The following is a 14,505-nucleotide window of genomic DNA, read 5'->3' as shown; positions in this document are numbered from 1 at the left end:
CAATGATATAAAATATATAAAAGTGATATAGGATATAGTGATAAATAATATATAAGATATGCTATAATTATTCACCAAGTTGATTATATGCTAGTGAGCCATAATACCCCTTCAGCCCTGTGACCTGAATGACTATATAATATTACTTTCCAACTTATTCGAAAACTGTAAGGAAATCTGCAAATTATAACCCCCAACATCCTCTTCTTGGCTATTTTAGATGTTTAGGATCCTTACAGATTCCAGGTTAAAAATCTCTTTTCAATAGTATGTATATACTCTTTACATTGCAGCTTAATAAGCAAACTGTTAGTGATTGGTTAGCTTATGTTGGGCTCCAGTAACCTGAAGTTCCTGCCTCTGAGAAACTTAGTGTCAAAACTGAGTCCCAGTCATCTGGAAATATAAATTATGAATTATATTATGTGAGTTCTAAGGGTAACTTTTTTGCAGAAAAATTCCTCATAGTTCAGAAATTAAAATCAAGTATCTAGAACTAGATATGAGGCACACACCTGTAGCCCCAGCTACCCAGTAAGTTAAGGTGCATCTCTACCCTCACACTTCCCAAAACCAGAAGGATGTTTACTCATGCATGACAGTGCCCACATTAGAATCTGTAGCTTTCCATAGTCAGATTTTTATTTTCTTTGGAAAGTAGTAGGTGACATTAGTTCTGCTCATGAGACATCTGGTAGAGACAGGGAAAGACCCACAGTCAGATAGTGTGTGAATAGTCCTTTAATCACCCTGTTCTCTGATTCTCACCTGGTCTTGTCTCACCATCCAACAACTCTTGAGTTTGGATTTTTCCAAGTGAATAATTCCCACTTCAATCCAAGCTTTCTGTACTATCTGGACTCTGATTGACTTCTCCACTACCCGATTTTATCCTCTTTCTCATTTCTGCAAATCTGTCTAAATCTAATATCTATCCCTAGAGCTCTTACTCCCTTTTGTGTTTCTTTACTATCATTTGGAATAGAATTATAGAAACAAAGGGAATAACCTATATATTTTCAGTCTACCATCTAAAAATATAGAAACAAGAATGATCATGACAATACTCCTCCAGAAACGTGTTCTGATGTGTCTCAGAACTGCAAAAATACCACAGCTTTTAGTAATCTCAACCTAATGTGCTCTACTACCAGTTCTTTTTCCTAAATATGTTTCATAATGACAAAAGGGTTTGTTTCTCAGGAAGACATAGCAATTTTAATTAGCCACCTAACAATGAGGCTACAGGGGGCAAAGAATTAAAAGGAGAACTAGACAGTTCAACAATGGTTATAAACAGTTGGACGTGGTAGCACAGGCCAGCCTGGCTACAGAGCAAGACTCCAACCATAACTGAGACAAATTAGAAAGAACAGCAAAAAAGAAGTGTGGGCAGTCCGCAAATATTTGGAAGTTAAACTAACATATGGGCCAAAGAGGAAATCACAAGAGAAACTTAAGAAAACTTTGAAGTGAAAGAAGACAAAGACATAATTAAAGAAAAAGCATCTCAGAAGCTAGACATGGTGATATACACCTGTGGTCACAGCACTCAGAAGGCTGATGTAGGAGGATCTGGAGTTTAAAGCTAGCCTGGGCCTCAAAAAAACAAAAATAATGAAAAAAAGAACCATCTCAAATCATTAGCCAAAGCTGCTGCTTTAACATAATACAAGAGGAAGAGAAAAACCAAAAGCAAGCAGAAAGAACATAATAAAGATTCACACAAAAATAAATGAAGTAGAAAAAGTAGGCAGTAGAGAAAAATCAGTGAAACCAAAAGTTGGTTCTTTTTTAAAATGTTTTGTTTCATTTTTATTTTCAATGTGCACCATTCCTGGAGGGACTGCAATACCAAGTTGATACATGGAGTGGACAGAGCAAGCTCCTGTTCCATCTCTCTATTCCAAAAATCCATTCAATATATTGTCCTTGGATAGAGGATGTATCAGATATTAAACTGATAAGAACAGATACTACACTTGATCTTAGCCAAATGGCCAAGAAGCAATCAAAAGTAGGTTCTTTGAAAGGAGTAATAAAATTGACAAATGAGTCTGTAATCAAGAAAAAGGGAAAGATGCATAAATCAAGAATTGAACAAGGACATCACTACTGGCCATACAGAAGTTTAAAAATTAATAATGAAACTTTTAATTTGAGATATAACAGCCTTTTTTTTTTTTTTTTTTTTTTTTTTTTGAGACAAGGTCTCACTATATTGCCCAAGCTGGCCTTGAACTCAGAATCCTCCTACCTTGGACTCCTGAGTAGCAGGGATTACAGGTGCATACCCCTTCACCTAGCTTATAACTCACATTTTTTACTGTAGAGCTTTAAAGTGTGCATTTCAGTGTGTTTTAATCAATTCACAACATGTGAAATTATTACCACTATATAATTATAGAACATTTCCATCATTCCAAAGAACAAGCCCATACCCATTATCAGTCCTTCCCATCTACTTTTCCACCTACTCTTGTCAACACTATTCTGCTCTGTCTCTTTGGATTGCCTACCCTGGACATTTCAGATAAGTGAAGTCATATAATAGGAGGTTTATCAGTGTTGCAGAATATACCACAACTTCATATTATTCCATTGTAGAAATTTACCACAGTTTATCATTAATGGCCTGATAGACATTTGAGTTGATTTCGGGTTTTGGCTATTTTGAATGTTGCTGCTGTGAATACTCATGTTAAAGTTTGTGTGTGCATATTTTCAGTTCTTTGGAGTTTATACTTAGCAGTAGAACTACTGTGTAATGTGGTACACTGGAACGTTATAAGAGACTTGATGCTAAAAAAAATTAGGGCTGGGGTCTAGCTCAAGTGGTAGAGAATTTGCCTAGCAAGCCTGAGGCCTTAAATTTAATCTTCAGTCCTGCAAAAGAAAAAAAAAGCCTAGATGACATAGACATACATTTAGACAAAAATTATCAAAACTGATTAGAAATCAAGTAGAAAATCTGAATACACTTAGAGCAATTAAGTAACTGAATTATTAATCTTTCCACAAAGAAAAGCCTAGGCCCAGATCCAGATAGATGGCTTTCAGTGTTTTTGTTGTTGTTTATTGTTTTGGGGTTTAGGGTTTTTGTTGCTTTTGTTACAGGGTCTCACTATGTAGGCAAGGCTGGCTTCAAATTTGTGATCCTCCTACCTCAGCCTTCACTGATGAATCTTTTTTTTCCTTTTTTGTTTTTTCAGTACTGTGGTTTGAGCTCAGGGCCTCAGGCTTGCTAGGCAAGTGCTCTACCACTTGAGCCATTCTCCCAGCCCTTTTTGCTGTAGTTACTATTTTTCAGATAGGGTCTCACTTCTGCCCAGACCTCCTGCCTCATTCTTTCATCCTTATACCTATACCTCCTATATAGCTGAGATTATAGATGTTTCCACCTTGCCTGGCTTATTCTTTGAGATAGGGTCTTGAAAACATTTTGCCTAGGCTGGCCTCAAACACAGTACTCCTATCTCTACCTCCCAAGCAGCTGAGATTATAGGTGTGAGCCACTGCGCCTGATCTTTTGCCAGTGAATTCTGTCAGTGTTTAAAGAAAAAATAAAATTACTCTTCAACAGTCTTTTCCAGAAAACAGAGGATGGAGTACTTTTTTTTTTTAATGAAGCCAGCAGTACCAAAGCTGGATAAATATATCACCAAAAAAAACTTATAGACTCTTACCCCTGATGAAAATATATATAAAAACAGCAAAATCTTAACAAGTTATCAGGCTGCAGATATAGTTCAGTGGTAAAGCACTTGCCTAGCATTGCAAGGCCCTGGGTTCAGTCCCTAGCAATGCATACACACACACACACACACACACACACACACACACAATTGGAGCAAATCAAAAATGGGAACATATAAAAACATAAAAAGAACATAAAAAGGTTATTCATCATGACCAAGGGAAATTTATCCCAATAATATACAGTTGGTTTAATATCTAAACATCAAGTAATAATACACAACAGTGATAGAAGGCAATACAAAACCACATGATGACCTCAATAGATAGCAAAAAAAAAGGCATTTGACCAACCAGAAACCATTCATGACAAAGTCTTTGACCTGGAACAGAAGGGAACTGCCTCAACTAAAAAGAAGTATCTCCTAAAATCTACAGCTAGTAGCATACTTAAAATGGTCAAAGACTGCATGCCCCCACCACACACACACACACACAAGATTGAGAAAAAGGCAAGGATGTCTGCTCTAGCAGCCTTCTAATTAATATTGTACTTCTGATTAACAATGTAATGTTAACATTGTAATAGCCACTTTAGTAAAAAGGGAAAAAAAAAAACACTAAAGATACCCAGTTTGGAAGAGGAGAATTAAACTACCTTTATTTTAATTATCCTATATGTATATAAATCCCAAGGAATCCATAAAAATCTAGGGCTAATCAATAAATGTAGTATTGTTGCAGGATACAAAGATATGTGTATAAAAATCATATTTCCTAAAAAAGAACTTGAAATGTAAATACTGTGTGTGTGCTGTAAAAGTTATGTATTTCAAAATTGAAGTCTCATAAAAAGTTACATTTGTCTAAAAAAAATCAATTACATTTACATATGTTATCAATGGATGGTCTAAAATGAAATTAAGAAAATGATTTGTAATCAGTAGCTTCAAAAGAATAGAATATTTAAGGTTGAATTTAACAAAGAAAGTACAAGACATATAGTGAAAACTACAGTTTCCTAAAAGAAATTACAGTCTAAGTGAAGAGTCACTTCCTTTTCTTGTCTACCATATGGAAGCCTTGGCATTCTTAAGATGGCAGTTTTCTCCATCTTGATTTATTGATGTGGCACAGAGTCACAATTCCGACAGATTTGTTTTTGTCTTGAAGAATTAATAAACTCATTCCATATATGATAGGGACCCAGAATAGCCAAAATGATTTTGAAAAGAATGAAGTTAGAGGACAGACATGTCCAGATTTCAAAGCTTACTATAAAGATACAGTAGTTAAGACTATAAAATATTGGCAAAAAGATAGTTTAAATGGAACAAAATTGAGAGTCCAGAGCAAATTTATATGCTTTTGATTTTTGACAAACATACAAGACAATTCAGTTAGGAAAGGAGTCTACCAACAAGTACTTCTAGGACAATTGGATATTCACACATACAAAGATCGGAACAGAAGTTAACTAAAATGTATCAGAGGCCTAAATGCTAAATGTAAGAGCTAAAAGCTATAAAACTACTAGGAAAAAGTAAGAGAAAATCTTTATGACCTTGGATTACCCAAAGAGTTAGTTGCCTAACAAAAAATTAGTTGCCACAACAAAAGTATAGTCCATAAAAGGAGGGGAAGTAAAATATTTTACACTGCAGAAGAAATTTTTTAAGAAATACAAACACAGATGAGAGGTGTGTCTCAAATGGTAAAACACCTGCCTAGCGAGCATAAGGCCCTGAGCTGAAACCCCAGTATCACCAAACAAGCAAACAAAAAGTTAAGAAAAAAGAGAAAACAAACACAAGCCAAAGACTTGGAGAAAACATTGCCAATCATGTATCTGATAAAGAAATTGTATCTAAAACATATAAAGAACTCTCAGAACTCAATAATAAGAATACAGACAGCCCAGTTTTGTTTTGTTTTGTTTTTTAATGGGCCGAACATTTTTTTAAACACAGAACAAGAAATTTTATTATCTCCAGTTCTGATGCATAAGGAATGATAAGCTTAATTAAGAGAAGGAGAGAGGCGGGGAACTGGGTAGATATTGATGTGGATTTCTGGGAAGATTTGAGACTTTCAAAGGTTGATAGCATATTTGTTCATAAAGTCTTTTTTAGATACAGAGCTTTCCTTTTACTAGAGAATTTTCATTAGTAATTTTTTTAATATGAAGCTCTACTCAAGTCTTTCCACCCATCAAATTAAACAAAAAATAGAAAGCAAAACAGTTTCTCTATTATATGTTAGAAAGTTTTTTATACTTTTACATATATTTTAATGCCTAAATTCAAAACTTTGTAAAAAGACATCTTCATTTTTGACTTTTAAAAATAGACAGTGGATTTTCCTGATTATAGATCACAATCTATATATAAATTATGATCAAGGTACATGTACTGACAAAATTTCAGATGCTCTTGGAAACACAGGTGATACGTATTTATATACTTAATTTGCTCATCCTTTTGGGATATTGAAGAATATTCATTTCATCTTACACAGCAAATTTATCTTTTGATAACTGATTTAGATCATTGTATATAGGAGTAAGTACAAGGCCCTAGGTTCAATCTCCTACACCACCAAAAAAAAAAAGAAAAGTAAATGCATTGAAGTCATAATCATGTGTTTTATGCTTCCTGAAGGTTTCTTTCTACCTTGTCACAGTGAATTTTAAGTTTTCTCAACAGACTTTCAGTCCAAGTAACTCAAAGATATTTTGTGGATATATTTCTTTCTTCTCATTATATAATTGGTGTCATTGAACTCTTATATTAGAAATTTGTCTTGGTCATGATTTGCTCTTGGAAAAAACATCTTTACAATGGAACATATACAAAAGATACATTCCCCAACACAAGGAAAATAATCTTGGTCAATAACAAGAATCAAAGCCACAGGTATCCCAGGACATTTTTGTAAACAGATTTCAACAGTCCTAAGATCCCTTTTCTTTCATGATTCTTTTCTATTTTCATAACCATGTAGTCAGTCATTGTCCCTTTTTCTTCCCCTGAAGATCAAGTTTTTCACTGGCAGAGAACTATTTGCAGTGAATGCAAAAGATAGCTGAATGTTGAATCTCTCCTCAAGTAGTTTCCTCCTCATTTTTAGCATCTACGCTCTATCAGTGATCTCATCACAACCCAATTCTTCAGACAGATGATTGACAACCATAAATGAAAAAAGCTCTTCAATAAAAGCTAACTGATCATTCAGGCTCTTCTCATAATCCATCTGAAACCTACCATTCAGAGGTGCTTCTCTGGCTAAAATGGTCTCAGAAACATCTTGTTGGCTTCTTCAAGGGTTACTGATACTCTGTAGCTGGCACCACTCAGCTGCTCTTCTTCCAGATAGTTGTGGTCATCCTCCCTATCATCACATTACTTACTCTTAAAATCTTACACATCCCCCACCACCCCCCAGCCTGGCCCAGCTGCTCTCCAGAGTTGAGCCTGTTAGTTAGGCTGTTTCCCCTTTGGTGCTTCCACTAGCTGGGCCACCTCCTCCAGCTGTGGCAGGGCCTGTTGCTGGAAGAGCTCAGTGATGCTTCCCTGCTCCCAGTGTCTACTTCCATGTGTGAAGGTTACGCTCCTAGGTCACTGTTCTTTTCATACAGCTTGGATAGTTCTGCCATTTCCAACGTTGTTGAAAACATTCAATCTCTTGCAAAGCAGCTCCTGCCTGAGCAAAATATTTTAATACACATTTTACCAAGGAAGATTTATGAGTGATTAATAAGCACAGTACTCAACATTATTACTTATTAGAGAAATTCATATTAAAATCATAATGAGCTACTACTTAATACTCACTGTGGCTATGGTCAAAAACAAGACAAAAAACTAAAGACAAGTGTGGGTGAGGATGTGGAGAAATTACAATTCATATTGCATTGTTTGTGGGAATGTAAAGTGATACAACTACATTGGCAGTTTCTTTGTAACTTAAACATAAATTTACTACTTTACCAGAGGTAGGATGAAATGAAAACATTCACACAAAACAGCTTTACATGTTAATATAAGCAGTGAATAGCCAAAAACTGGAAATAGGCCACTGCCCCTCAACTGGTGAATGAATACACAAAATGTGATATCTACACAGTAGAATCTTATTGAGCCATAAAAAATAATGAAGTATTGATTGCTGCTTTTACATGAATAAGCTTTGTAAACAAAATATTAAGTAAAAGAAGCCAACTGCAAAAAACTACATATTGTGTGATTCCATTTATGTAAAATGTCCACGACAAGGTAGGTAGGAGTGAGAAGTAAGTACAAACAGGCAGAAAGGATCCTTTTTGGTAGTAGAAATATCATAATCTAGATTGTGGTGTAGGTAGTACAACTCTACAAATTGATTTTTTAAAATGATTGAATTTTACATTTAAATTGGATAAATTTATAGTATGTAAGCTGAACTTCAGTAAAGCTGTTTATTTTAAAAAAACAGGGTGGAAAGCAAGAGAAGACACTGACCGCTCTACACATGCTTGGTTCTGACTTTCTACTAACCCTGTGAAATGGATGGTGGCATCTTATTTTGTTAAGGGTATTGAGGCTCAGCAGGTCTAAGTTCTCTGATCAAAGTTGCCCAAGTCATTATGTTGCCAAGAATTCAGGATCATAAAAGAGATATGTTGATTAAAGCATGACTCCCTGGCTAGAAGAATTAAAGATCATGTAGAGTTGCTGTATCAGTGCTTATATGATATTTAAATTGGAGACCTCTAGTGTTCAGTCAGGGAAAACAACCGAATATTACATTAAATGCATTGTTGAGATTTAACTGGGCTTTTCTTTGTAAGCCTGTGGGATTTAAAGAAAGATATTAAGTGATTTGAAAAATGGCATTGGAGAGGAAAGAAAACCACTTTAAGCCTTTTGACCTCAAAATTTGAGGTTTTATGAAAATGGGCAATTTCAGTTTCAGAACTTGGAAAAGGGAATAGCACTACAGGTAAAATTAGGTTAGATAAGGTAAGCAATTGGTCAAGAAAAGTTTGAAAGTACATTCAAATTTCTTAGCAGTAGGAGAGGAATAAGAAAAGATGTTTATTTTCCTATAGAACAAGAAGAGGCTACAAGTGGAAAATATGTATGAATATGCCAAACACAGGAACCACCACAGCCTCAGGTGCTCAGGGACAGGGATTGGTCTGATAAGATTTAGAACTGAAGAAATAATGAGTGATAAAGGATTTTTACACTCATGAATGTAAAACTGGGACTGTCAAGTACTTTATATGTATGAATGAAAATAGAATAATAAAGCCCATTTAAAATTGTTTTGAGGGGGGGATAAAAAAGTAATAGAGGGGGTAAATTCCATCAAAGTACATTTTATACATGTATGAAAACACCATAATGAAGCCCTTTTGTACAATTAATATATGCTAAGAAAGAAAAGAATGGGATTCATAATATCCACAAAGATGTAATTGTATTTAGGAACAGCTACAATAAGAAGAAATCATCTTATTTATACTTTTGAGAAGGACAGAAGGATGACTAAATCTTCCCTTTTCAATTAACATTAGGGAAGCTATGTTTCCCTCATTTAGTCAGAGACTACATCCACATTTTGTACGTCAGGAAAGCAGAATCCCTGCTAATATTTCATGATAGCTGAGGCCCTCCCAGCTTGGGTGACATGAAAAAAAACTGCACAGTGACAATGAAAAGAGTTGAATTCTAGGTGTTCTTAGTACACGCCAGGAGGCAGCTTCAGAACAAATTTTGCAAAGACAAAACTGCCTGAATGTGGCTGGAGGAGTGGCCCAAGTGATAGAGTGCCTGCCTAGCAAGTGTAAAGCCAGTAGTACCACAAAAAAAAAAAAAAAAAAAAAAAATTAAAAAGCCTGATAAGACCATTACCAGAGAAGAATCTTCTACAGCTTAGTAATAGATTTTTATCACCAAGAAAAGGCTAAGATTTTTCCAATGTATCAGACACTTACAGGCTTGAGATAATTTATTTTGATTGGTCTGCTTATTTCACAATATATTGAAGTCTATTATATATTACAGAACTACTATATTGAAAATAGATAGTTGTGCTTTTTGTCTTTTTGGTTTCTCTCTTCAGAGAAAATAGCACTTAGGTTCTGCTTTGGACATACATAATGTTGATTATATCCTCGAACATAGTGAGTTTCACTAAACTAAATTCTGGCTAGCTTTAGACAGTGTGTTTTATGAACTATGTAGTATTTAATGGCGCCTATTCTATACTGTCTCACATAGATAGCATCAGAATCGTGGCTCACTGTGTCATTGGTATCTTCTGCTTTGTGGAAGGTTTTCATTCCTATGAGAGCCTTGTGAGCCATTTCTACTTTAGGCAGAGTGGCTACATTCTTTGGTATTGGGTTTTACTTATGTGTAGAACCCAACACACCAACTTCCAAACACACTTTAGATTTATGGTACCCGTATGGCATTCACTCATCACATGTGGCTTTTGAGCATTTAAAACACGGCTAGTTCAGATGTGCCAAAATTATAAGATGCATACCATTGTATCTATTGGATAAAATAGGATTTAATTTTGCCCATTTCTTTTTACTATTTTTAATGGGGCTACTAGAAATTTTTTTAATTACATATTTAATTTCTATTGGACAGTGCTGATCTGAAACTTAAAATAATCCTAGTGAATGTGTTTTAATATTTTTAATGTCAGTTAGTCATTTGCATCCAAATATTTGCTCTTCTTAAAACAAAAAGAAATCTAGACACCTTGATCTTTGTTTTTTTAAAGCCTCTCATGTGAGTTTCTCAGCTCTTCATTTTTCCTACTCACTTTTATGAAATTTGTTTCCATGAATAAGAAAATGTTTACTACAGTGAGCTTTTTGAGAGCTGATTTTCCTTAAAGAATAGTTATCTGAAGTAAAACAAAGAAGGCATGTAGACTTTACTATTAGTTCTTTTATACTGTTCCTGTGGGGGGGGTTGTTTTATTTTTCAGTGCTAAGAACTGATCCCAGAGCCTTACACATTCTTGGTTCTACTGAGCTACATTCCCAGCCATTTCCATTTCTGTGTATCTTCTTATTGATAACTTGTTTTGAGATAAGTGTATAACTTTCTGTTTTTCTTGTCCTCATTTTGATTTTTCTGTGAAGACTACTAAGGACATTTGTGAATGAAAACGGGCTTTCCAAAAGCTGCCCTTTTTCTCATGTTTCTTTCACAGAGCAATTGTATCCCATAAATTGAGCTTCATAGATTCTTTTTCTTTTTTATAGGAAATTGGCAATGAAAACTATTATGTGTTTCTTTCATAGTTACATTATTGCTCTTGTCTCTTAAAGTAAGATTCATGGCTTTGGTTTTAAGATGTTTATTTTTGTGGTTAATTTCCATAGAAACACTAAAGTAGGTTAATAAAAAGGACAAATTGAGGATGACTGTATGGTAGGTTAATTATTTCCTTGATTCTGAAGTGCTGCTAAAATGAAGTCACCAGTCTTCCAAAACCATTTACAGAAGGTTATTTTCTAATTCTCTTCTCTTTCAGGCACTACAGACACCACCCCCAACAACACAGCCACCGTGATTTCTACAGCACCCCCTGCTCCCTCAGCAGTCGCATCACCCTCCTTGAGTCCTTCCCCTTCTGCCTCAGCCTCCACATCCGAGGCATCCAGTGCCAGTGAGACCAGCACAACACAGACCACCTCCACTCCTTTGTCCTCCCCTCTTGGAACCAGCCAGGTGATGGTGACAGCATCAGGCTTGCAAACAGCAGCAGCGGCTGCTCTACAAGGAGCTACACAGCTGCCAGCAAATGCCAGTCTTGCCGCCATGGCTGCTGCTGCAGGACTCAACCCAGGCCTGATGGCACCCTCACAGTTTGCAGCTGGGTAAGAAGCTTTCTCGTTCCATTCATATCCACAAAGCAACTTGGAAGTCATCCCTGGAATTACTCATGGGAGAGACTTTTCATCACCATCTTAAAATGAGAAGATAATCTCTGTGAAATGGGCTGCTATGCAGTCATCCAAAAACCTTGATTTTAAAGTCAGACCTAAGTTTCTTAGCAGTCTGGGAAGGGCAGTAGTCACACCTTTATTTCCACATGAAGACAAAACACCAGGTCTCTGAGTTCCTCAGTGATGAAGCCAGAAAGAAAGTGCAGAGTTTCTGCTCTTATGCTTTCTCCATTAAACTTTTATCAGCTTTATTCTCAAATATGAATAAGGAGTAAGGAGGTTTCCAATTTTATTTTTTTATTGTCAAATATAATAATTATCCTTTTATTTTAGAAAAATAGAAATAATTCAAAGAAGAGTCAGAATAACTTAAAAGTTTTACATTTTGTGCAGATTATAACCTCATTTGTTACAAGCAAGCATCAAGGAAAGCAGTAACTCAGAAGCACAAACAGAGCCATATAAAAATGTGGGGAAAATAACAAAGATTCCCATATACTTCCCCTACCTGAAATTTTCCTTTTATTATGCCTTTGGCTATATTGCCAGACTGACAAATGTGTCTGCATAGTAATAAAGTGGCCCCTCTTTTGGACTTGCAGAGGTGCCTTACTCAGTCTCAATCCAGGGACTCTGGGTGGTGCTCTCAGCCCAGCTCTGATGAACAACAGTACACTGGCAACTATTCAAGGTCAGTAAGATCTTTTCCTTGCTCGGCTTGTGGGGGTGAGGGTGGGGATGGGGGTGGTTGTGGTAGAAGATGCCTGCTTTGCTATGGGTGAGCATGAAGAGGAGAGATGATAGTTGAATGCTGACTAACATGTCCTTGAGGAGCAAGAAAATGTTCTTGTAAAAAAGCTTTGTAAAAGTATAGGTGTTAGTTTGTAAAAATAGGAAATAATACATAATTTGGTATAGTCAAAGAAACTAGGACTTTTATGCTAATATTTATCATCCTGTGTGAGTAGACTTGGAGGCAGAATTTTTTTTTCTCTGTCTCTATCCAAGTATTCATCTAAAACCTGCCTCAAAACAAACTTGGCCAAGTAAGAGTCCCAGACCCTATCCTCACCCTAAGATAGCCAATAAATAGAGCATATCAGATGGATTTCCAGGGTTTTTAAAATTCTTGTTAGGGTCTGCTCTTATATCCCCATCAGGGCAGAGCCTATATTTCTATTGGATTATAGTACTTATTTTCCAGGCCAGTTTGGGTCTGTGTTAGTTATAACTTCTAGCATGTTATTCAAGGTAATATTCAATCCATATAGTGAAGGGTCTGCTTTGGTTAGCATCTAAGCTTTATGTCTGAATGATGCTTGCTGCTATGTCATTTAGGGAACTATCACTGTATTAATGAGAGAACTTTTTTCTTAAAATCAAAATACTTTGTGCTTAAACAGGAGCTCTCCAGGCCAAAAATAAGCTGTTAGGCTTCAATTATGATCACTGTCTGAACAGTGTACTATAGAGAATGTTACACTGCTGGCAAAACTAAATCATGGCCTACACTGCCTTATGTTGACTTTCTGATTGATTGAATTATATCTGAATTGATGATTAAATCTGTAAAGCTTTCATTATACAAGGATTTCTTTTTTGGAATATGATTTGTGTTAAATCACTTTTTCTCCTGCATTAGGGAATGTCTCTGGGCTTCGGGGATACTACAAAGGCAAATGCCTTCCCCAAGATTCGAGTGACCATAGGCCACTCTCTGGAAAGATCTAAGATTAGTATATGACTGGGAGCCTAGAATCTCAGAAAACTTCAAGCTGCACCAGATCTCTGTTATTTATATGATTGTGTCCAGAGTCATTCCTTTCTGCTATATATTATGTAAGAAGTCAACCAAATTTTTAATGCCATTAGAAAAACCCCCAAATCTGCATGTGGGGGTGAGTTATGTTAGTGGGGGGATTTGAAAGTATTGTCAAATAACAGGATAAGCTAGTAAGTGAAAGTCCTAATTAATTATTTTAAATAAAATTTTGATGATAACATCTATGGGGAATCATCACAGAAAAGTTCTCCCCTATTAACTACCAAGTCCTATGCTCAGATTACCTACCTAGGGCCTCCTACATCATTGTGATTCTTTTTTTTTTTTTTCATTTTTCTTTTATTATTCATATGTGCATACAAGGCTTGGGTCATTTCTCCCCCCTGCCCCCACCCCCTCCCTTACCACCCACTCCGCCCCCTCCCTCTCCGCCCCCCCCCTCAATACCCAGCAGAAACTATTTTGCCCTTATTTCTAATTTTGTTGTAGAGAGAGTATAAGCAATAATAGGAAGGAGCAAGGGTTTTTGCTAGTTGAGATAAGGATAGCTATACAGGGCATTGACTCACATTGATTTCCTGTGCGTGGGTGTTACCTTCTAGGTTAATTCTTTTTGATCTAACCTTTTCTCTAGTACCTGTTCCCCTTTTCCTATTGGCCTCAGTTGCTTTAAGGTATCTGCTTTAGTTTCTCTGCGTTAAGGGCAACAAATGCTAGCTAATTTTTTAGGTGTCTTACCTATCCTCACCCCTCCCTTGTGTGCTCTCGCTTTTATCATGTGTTCAAAGTCCAATCCCCTTGTTGTGTTTGCCCTTGATCTAATGTCCACATATGAGGGAGAACATACGATTTTTGGTCTTTTGAGCCAGGCTAACCTCACTCAGAATGATGTTCTCCAATTCCATCCATTTACCAGCGAATGATAACATTTCGTTCTTCATGGCTGCATAAAATTCCATTGTGTATAGATACCACATTTTCTTAATCCATTCGTCAGTGGTGGGACATCTTGGCTGTTTCCATAACTTGGCTATTGTGAATAGTGCTGCAATAAACATGGATGTGC

At 36.1% G+C, this 14,505-nt stretch overlaps 1 protein-coding gene and 1 non-coding gene across 9 annotated transcripts in view; one reads left to right on the top strand and one right to left on the bottom strand.

Moving 5' to 3' along the window:
- The window catches only part of Pou2f1 (POU class 2 homeobox 1), a 140,305-nt gene that overhangs the window by 113,378 nt on the left and 12,422 nt on the right, over positions 1-14,505 (top strand). For all 8 annotated transcript variants that reach the window (XR_012438848.1, XM_074047579.1, XM_074047578.1 and 5 more), the window contains 2 exons: positions 11,242-11,587; positions 12,259-12,347. Coding sequence is in view for 7 of the 8 variants with exons in the window: in XM_074047579.1 (XP_073903680.1) it covers positions 11,242-11,587; positions 12,259-12,347 (435 nt within the window). In the remaining variant the exon portion in view is untranslated. The remainder of the gene's footprint in view (positions 1-11,241; positions 11,588-12,258; positions 12,348-14,505) is intronic.
- LOC141414195 (U2 spliceosomal RNA) lies at positions 1,822-2,012 on the bottom strand. Its single transcript, XR_012439274.1, has one exon. It is a non-coding gene; the product is annotated as a U2 spliceosomal RNA (small nuclear RNA).

Source organism: Castor canadensis, chromosome 11 (assembly GCF_047511655.1).
Source record: "Castor canadensis chromosome 11, mCasCan1.hap1v2, whole genome shotgun sequence".
In the NCBI taxonomy this organism is placed as follows: Eukaryota; Metazoa; Chordata; class Mammalia; order Rodentia; family Castoridae; genus Castor; species Castor canadensis.
Note: the sequence above shows the minus strand (reverse complement) of the source record. Positions and strands in the feature narration are given on the sequence as shown.